Source organism: Oncorhynchus mykiss, chromosome 8 (assembly GCF_057628025.1).
Source record: "Oncorhynchus mykiss isolate SJ-2025 chromosome 8, ASM5762802v1, whole genome shotgun sequence".
Lineage (NCBI taxonomy): Eukaryota > Metazoa > Chordata > Actinopteri > Salmoniformes > Salmonidae > Oncorhynchus > Oncorhynchus mykiss.
This window is the reverse complement of record NC_143029.1, coordinates 31,960,526-31,968,407: the sequence shown is the minus strand read 5'-3', so window position 1 is coordinate 31,968,407 and position 7,882 is coordinate 31,960,526. Positions and strand designations below refer to the sequence as shown.

Here is a 7,882-nt window from a genome sequence, read left to right as displayed (position 1 = left end):
AAACCTAAGGCCATCAAATAACATGATTCTTTGTGTGTCTACTCACTTTGACGCGTTAGGAATAGAGGGAATACCTCCACACCTCGTCACACGGCTGTGTCTGTCCGCGCGGGTTCTCTTCCATACATGGGTCTTCAGGAGTCAGCGAGCCTCTGCTCTGTTCTTCCCGCCCTTCCGTTCATGGCCACTCCGCTCTCAATTGCGCAGGGGCTATCACATAAGGAGAAAGGGGTCGCCGGGCGCAGTGGCACTTGTAGAGTATAAATTGGTGTCTGCCCTCACAAGTCTACCGCATGCTCATTCAGAGGACAGGCTACTTGGTGAGTACCTGACAACTTGTCACTCTATTACGGTAAACTTGTAGCCTAGGCCTAGGTTGGAGCCACTTCAAAGATGTTGAATTGGACTTCTCTAGTTTGCAACCGGACAACTGGATTTAATGGGCTTTCATTTCAAATTTGACAGCTTGAATTTTCAAGACACTTCTTTTTTGCTGTTGAATATTGATAAAATAAACAGCTGTTGTTGCCTAAATGTTGCACATATTTTATTATTTTTATTAGTCTGTTTTCCATCAGATTCAGACCTACAAGCGAAATTGATAACCAATAGATAATTATTATTGTTAGATTAATAATACATTGATTTACAATGTGCTTCCCAGTCTAGGGTTTTAAAAGAAATGTAAATAAATAATGACCTAAAACAAGTTTGTTAGACTTGTATGGCCCTTATACCGTAGACCTATGCTGATTTTCCCTTACGAAAAATGTGTCAACCCCTACAAAAATGTAAATTTCCTGTTGATGCAGGATTATTTTCCTGCTGTAGCAAACTGGCTAAAATTAAAAGCCTACATCTGTAGGCCTAAACTTAGCCTTAATGTACGTTTTGTCAAAACAAAAACTCAGCTGACATCATGTGTGACGACGATGAGACTACTGCCCTTGTGTGCGACAATGGCTCTGGTCTGGTGAAGGCTGGCTTTGCCGGAGATGATGCACCTCGCGCTGTGTTCCCCTCCATCGTTGGTCGCCCCCGTCATCAGGTAAGGTCCACAGCATGAAAGCAATGAAACACTCATGAGGATGCAACCTTCAAACTGGGTTTTTTCCAGACTTAATTGTCCATACATTATGCATTACCCTTGATAATCATCTTACAATTGTATTTGACCTTACCACTGGACCATTTAATTGTGAATGAATGTCATTTGCTATAATAGATTACATTTATTTGTCCCTCTGTTTGACTTTGGGGAATTGTGTTTTGACTAAGTTTATTTCCTTCCTTCCTCTACAGGGTGTGATGGTGGGTATGGGTCAGAAGGACTCTTATGTAGGAGACGAGGCCCAGAGCAAGAGAGGTATCCTGACCCTCAAGTACCCCATCGAGCATGGCATCATCACCAACTGGGACGACATGGAGAAGATCTGGCACCATACCTTTTACAATGAGCTGCGCGTGGCCCCCGGGGAGCACCCCACCCTGCTCACAGAGGCCCCCCTTAACCCCAAGGCCAACAGGGAGAAGATGACTCAGATCATGTTCGAGACCTTCAACGTGCCCGCCATGTACGTGGCCATCCAGGCCGTGCTGTCCCTCTACGCCTCGGGTCGTACCACAGGTGAGAAGCAGGCAGAGGAGAAATACTCTGTTCCATAACATGCAGATGCAGTTACATTTAAGAGGTGCAATACTGAGTCCCATGCAACCTTTCCTTGTGAAACATAGATTACACCATTAAACATGAAGCTGTTCTATGCTATTTCCATGGTTTACATATTATTCGGCCTCATATTATAGGTATTGTGCTGGACTCTGGTGATGGTGTGACCCACAATGTCCCCATCTATGAGGGTTACGCTCTGCCCCACGCCATCATGCGTCTGGATCTGGCCGGTCGCGACCTCACTGACTACCTGATGAAGATCCTGACTGAGCGTGGCTACTCTTTCATTACCACTGGTTAGTCCGTAATTCCCGGGGCATATATGATAGGAGGATACGGTGTGTTTGATATTGAATGGTAGTCCATTGTTATTCACCATTTAGACCGAACCGCTACAACTTTGAATCTTCTATTGTAACTGCCGAGCGTGAGATCGTGCGTGACATCAAGGAGAAGCTGTGCTACGTGGCCCTGGACTTTGAGAATGAGATGGCCACCGCTGCCTCCTCCTCCTCTCTGGAGAAGAGCTACGAGCTGCCTGACGGTCAGGTCATCACGATCGGCAACGAGCGTTTCCGCTGCCCCGAGACCCTCTTCCAGCCTTCTTTCATCGGTAGGGAGCTTAGAAGTGTTGTGTAACTCATTGACCATCAACACATTTTGACTTCTTTAAAAGGCAAGAAAATGCCCCTTTTCTCACACAGCCTTCACAACAGCTACATGAGACATTACACCAACTACTGCCAAACATATGTTTTTAATAAAATGGTGAGGGAGTTGTCCATTTTAGCACCAGTTAAACCTAATCCAGAGCATTCGCTTACAATATGTTCTCTTCTATCTCACCAGGCATGGAGTCTGCTGGTATCCATGAGACTACCTACAACAGCATCATGAAATGTGACATTGACATCCGTAAGGACCTGTATGCCAACAACGCGGCACCACCATGTACCCTGGTATTGCTGACCGTATGCAGAAGGAGATCACCGCCCTGGCCCCCAGCACTATGAAGATCAAGGTAAATATTCTTCTCAAGCCTCAGCTGCATACTGAAGACCACAAACTGACCATCTAAGACCAACCTGACTACAATCTCACATTTTTATTTTAATGACCAATCACGGTAACACAAATAATGAACTGTATGATGCATTATAACGCACTACATATTGAGAGGACTTTTGCTTATTGGTTTTCCCTCTTCCCCCTCCTCTAGATCATCGCTCCCCCCGAGCGTAAGTACTCCGTCTGGATCGGCGGCTCCATCCTGGCTTCCCTGTCCACTTTCCAGCAGATGTGGATCAGTAAGCAGGAGTATGACGAGGCAGGCCCCTCCATCGTTCACAGGAAATGCTTTTAAGCGCCCCATTGACAAATTGCTCTCCCCTGCGACAGTCAGACGCCCACGGATGCAAAAACTCTGTACATTACCTCCGCCTATGGATATGTTGTTTATGATCGATATGCAAGTTACAAATCCAGACAGGCCCCTGTTTTATGTTTTGTCAATGATGTACAGTTTGTTTACACCAAAGTGCAATTTATATTTTGTTATTTTACTGGTTCCTGAATTAATTTATATGATGTGGATATGTATTTGCTTTATAAATAAACAATACCTAGGATTTTGTATACCATCTCCATCTCATCTATCATCGTTCACAACCTGAGGGAGCATATTGGTTATTGTTGTTTCATAATTCAGGAGAAACATACCTGTTTACACATAGGCTATCCATTGATAATACAGGCTAACTAATTCCTAGTAGGAAGATTAGTCACATAGTTAAGTCCAGTCACACACATAAAAAATAACTACTTGTGGCAGTCCACTAAGTAAGTTGTTGCTATCTTTAAACCATCTGAGGCAACCCTTTAAAGCGTTACTCAACCTAATCGCACAGCCAAGCTTATCTAAGGAATTGTCCTGGTTTTCATACCAACAAATGCTTAGGGTACTGTAAAACAATGGATTGTTGTTTTGCCTTAAACAGACAAAATTAAAACATCTGTTTTTAGACAGACTATAGCCATCTGAAAAGGATATCATGTGTAGGATGTCTTGTCGTGGTCAGGCGTCGATTAATGCTTAGCCTTGCAGGAATGTTTCAATCTGCATTCCCTCCCTCCTACATTGCAACAATAATAATCTACGGAATACAGACTGAAACAAAGCAATTCCCCCTCTTTCTACCCCCCCCCCCTCTTTCGCTCTCTCTCCCTTCTCTTACTCGTTCTGTCTCTCTTCCTCTGTTGCCACTATTCGTTCTGTCACTGTCATGTGGTTGTCTTACAGGCAACAGCCATCCCCCGTGATTTGAGCTTATAACCAATTATTGTTATTAAAGATGAATCTGCTGCAGTATACTTGGAGAATAATGAAACAAACAAAAAAAACTGGTGTGTCTGGCCTCTCTCCACCAACCTGTCTGCGCGTGACGCAAGGGTAGTCTACTTAAAGCAGGATTAGCGCCATACCAACATTACACTCAACTGCCCTCCATTCAAGCACGGCGCGACCTGGCGTCCAGCGCTCGCCATCGAAAATAGGAGGGCTTTCTACTAATCAGCACTCAGACTCGCGCGAGCAAAAGTGCTTGGGTTGTCAAGTGATCTTTTAGCAGAGGCGCAGAAGGCAGAAGGCAGGAGCGCACGCGGCAGCGGCGCGTTACCAATGCATTCTCCAGATATTGGAGCATCCGGAGTGTAAAACAAGGGAAACAATAGATTCCACAAGAACGGTGCACGGTGTGCTATCATCTCCAAATGAATGACAATGGGGGAGTGGACGATATTAGAGCGTCTCTTGGAGGCAGCTGTCCAACAGCACTCTACTATGATCGGAAGGTAAGAGGGAACGTGAGGATAGCTTTGTAAAAGTATTACCATGAGTGTGTGTTTGATGACCAAGTAGGTTACTATAAGCGATTAAGCTGAAGAACGGTACAAAAACGAAAAAAAAAACAACAAAGATTCATGACTATGCAAAAAAATGTGAACCAATAGGGAATCATGGCATAAACATAACATTCAAGAATAATGATTTTGGAAACACTAAATTTGCACATTTTGTTACAAGAGAGCTGACCGCTTGAGGTGAATAGTGCTGTAGCGCTTTTCTTTCAGAACTGACTAGTGGCTTTCAGCACTGGACAGCTCCCAAGCGCCCGTTTTGTGCACTGGAGCCAGTATTAGTTTGCCATCGCTAATTGTCTATCTGTTTGTTTTATGATTAAGCCGATCAACTCTGCACATCTTAACAGCAACATTTTGATTTTGTGCTTGCTTGTTTTGTAGGATCCTCCTAACAGTGGTGGTGATTTTCCGGATTCTAATCGTTGCGATCATTGGAGAGACCGTCTATGATGACGAGCAGTCCATGTTTGTGTGCAACACCCTGCAGCCCGGCTGTAACCAGGCTTGCTACGACAAGGCGTTCCCCATTTCCCACATCAGATATTGGGTGTTTCAGATTATTCTGGTGTGCACCCCCAGTCTCTGTTTCATCACCTACTCCGTGCACCAGTCTGCCAAGCAGAAGGAGCGCTTGGAGCGGGGGTATTCCACCGTGTTCCTCTCCTTGGACAAGCGCCAAGATTCCATCAAAAGAGACGACAGCAAAAAGATCAAAAACACCATTGTAAATGGAGTACTTCAGAACACGGAGAACTCCACGAAAGAAGCCGAGCCCGACTGCTTGGAGGTGAAGGACATCCCAAATTCGGCCATGAGAACTAGTGGAAAGTCTAAAATGAGGAGGCAGGAGGGCATCTCAAGATTTTACATCATCCAAGTGGTTTTCCGAAACGCTCTAGAGATAGGGTTCCTGGTGGGTCAATATTTCCTGTACGGATTCAATGTCCCCGCGGTATATGAGTGTGATCGATACCCCTGCATCAAAGATGTAGAATGCTACGTTTCAAGACCCACGGAGAAGACTGTGTTTCTGGTTTTCATGTTTGCGGTCAGTGGTGTCTGTGTGCTCCTGAACTTGGCTGAACTCAATCATCTTGGGTGGAAGAAGATCAAAGTAGCTGTCAAAGGCGTGCAGGCGAGGAGGAAGTCCATCTACGAGATCCGTAACAAAGACATGCCTAGAATGAGCATGCCCAATTTCGGCCGCACTCAATCAAGTGACTCTGCCTATGTGTAGCATATTGAGAAGGCCCAAGACAAGCCTCGTGGACACCGGTTGCGTCAAACTGTATGGGTTCTCGCGGAGGGCCATTCATTTCAATGGGTGGCAATCCACACCACTGCGACTCATCTGCTGGACAAGGTTGTGGTGCGTAGCACTGCGTGCAGTGTGTCGCATGCGTTGGATTTTTCCAACTGGTGTATTGCTTTGCTGTGTGGTATCAGACACAGAAGTAGATAGACCACCGAAGAAGTTGCAAATATGTAGCGTTTTTTTTTTTTTTTTTTTTTTGCATGCGGCTTAAGTGCGACAGCTGTGCATTTCAGCACCACCGAACAGAACAATTGTACAAAGAATTAAAATATATTTAACAAGAATGTGGTGTATATTTTATCACACCAACTTCGCTTGCGAAGTAGGTGGGGTAGATCGATTTTATTTGTCTTTTACTGACAACTAAAAAACAAACGGACCAAACGTTTGTCATATATTTATGAGAAGGCACTGATGCAACGTTTATAGATGATGGTTTAGCCTATATTTTGTAAAGCGCTTCTTAGAAGTATATAATGTATGTGTTGACATTCACTCTGTCGTTCACTTCAGCTGTTGAACATAGAGTAAATACTTGCACTATATATGAATAACGAGGCAAAATATATACAATGTGTGCTGTGATGGTGTTTTTACAACATTCCGCCGGATTTAAACACCACATACCATTATAGCAATGAAACACACACATTATTTGGCAGTTTTAGGGTCAAATGTACTCAAATGATATACATTCTTCCAGTATATTACTCATCTCACATCTTTGTTGTCAGCACTATCGTTGTTTCGGTCGCCTGAGTTTGCACCATTGACCTTAACCTATGTGATCACTCAATTGGGGGGGGGGGGGGGCTTGGGAATTTTAAAATTCATTTTTTCTTTCTTTTATTTACACCCAGGCGCCCATTGCTTTCGTTTGTGGGCAAATGGATTTTCTTGATTTAATGTCATCAAGTGCCATATATGTACATAAATATAAACATTATAAATCTATAGAGTATTATCATCATCATAACAGCAGAATTCTGTAAATTCCTCTTTTGGATTAAACGCTGTCAACGTATATGATTTGAATAGCTGTGGTTTGTATGGAAATGGTATGCTACTGCTATATTATCATCCCTGGTTTCATTTGGCAACATGAAAAAACAAGCAACCTTTGCACATTCAAAAAGTATTGATGAGCAATTAGTCATATAGACTAGAGCACAAATCTGAATTGGAATCAATCCGATGATAGGCAATAAATGTTTGCCCCTGGTGCTACCATTTTCCAAAGCAATCATCGATGTAAGATCATACCGAAAGGTGATCCTATCCACAAATAAAAATGTAATTCATGTATACAAGATTTGTGTCATGTGTGATGCTTTCAAATTGTACAGCAGATACACACAAAGCACAGTAAACACCGTCAGCACAATTATGCCCTGTTTGCTCTTAAACCCTTGCAATCAATGTTTCAACAAGAAACTGATTTACTGTCTACTCTGTATAATTCCAACAGATCCTTCAGATATGTACAGCAATACAGCAAGTGGTATCGAAACATGGGGAATTTATACACAGGTTATACCACAGGTTCCCGATTGACATAGTCAACACCTGACAGACTGACACAGACAAAGTCTGCAGAACTCATTCTCTAACCTAACGTAACAGGCGTAGAAAGAAGCCTAGGCGGAGTCCCTTCCGTTTTTCAAGGGAAATGGAAGTCAGATTAAAAAAATAAAATAAAAACATTGTTTCCCTGAAAATGGGCAACATCCGCTTTGTTCCAACGCCGCTAAAGGTGATCATTCTGTGACCACGTGGTTGACAGCTTCATCCTCTACCTAGACCCTCCCCCGCCCGGCCCGTCAGCCACATTTGTATCCGTTGCATCCACCTCATCCTCCTTGGCTGCTGTTGGTCATAGAGGTTGAGCGGTTCAGCTCTGTTGGAAGCTGAGAGGTTGCATCCCGCACTACCTCAAGGTCACTGAGAAAAGTGCTGAGAGTTGAAACCCATATCCC

At 43.8% G+C, this 7,882-nt stretch overlaps 3 protein-coding genes across 3 annotated transcripts; all 3 read left to right on the top strand.

Annotated features, from left to right (window-relative positions):
* Positions 1 to 287: 287 nt before the first annotated feature.
* On the top strand, positions 288 to 2,031 carry LOC110529789 (actin, alpha cardiac muscle-like). Its single transcript, XM_090183108.1, has 3 exons — positions 288 to 1,048; positions 1,303 to 1,627; positions 1,807 to 2,031. The coding sequence occupies exons 1-3, from the start codon at positions 920 to 922 to the stop codon at positions 1,971 to 1,973; spliced, it is 621 nt and encodes a 206-aa protein (XP_090039234.1). The 5' UTR covers positions 288 to 919; the 3' UTR covers positions 1,974 to 2,031.
* A 57-nt stretch (positions 2,032 to 2,088) lies between these two features.
* LOC149981496 (actin, alpha skeletal muscle) lies at positions 2,089 to 3,127 on the top strand. The gene is made up of 3 exons (XM_090183109.1): positions 2,089 to 2,285; positions 2,522 to 2,693; positions 2,892 to 3,127. Exons 2-3 carry the CDS (start codon positions 2,622 to 2,624, stop codon positions 3,033 to 3,035), a joined length of 216 nt encoding a protein of 71 aa, XP_090039235.1. The 5' UTR covers positions 2,089 to 2,285; positions 2,522 to 2,621; the 3' UTR covers positions 3,036 to 3,127.
* An 821-nt stretch (positions 3,128 to 3,948) lies between these two features.
* Positions 3,949 to 7,216, top strand: LOC110529787 (gap junction delta-2 protein). Its single transcript, XM_021612321.3, has 2 exons — positions 3,949 to 4,522; positions 4,973 to 7,216. Exons 1-2 carry the CDS (start codon positions 4,446 to 4,448, stop codon positions 5,826 to 5,828), a joined length of 933 nt encoding a protein of 310 aa, XP_021467996.1. The 5' UTR covers positions 3,949 to 4,445; the 3' UTR covers positions 5,829 to 7,216.
* Positions 7,217 to 7,882: the final 666 nt, after the last annotated feature.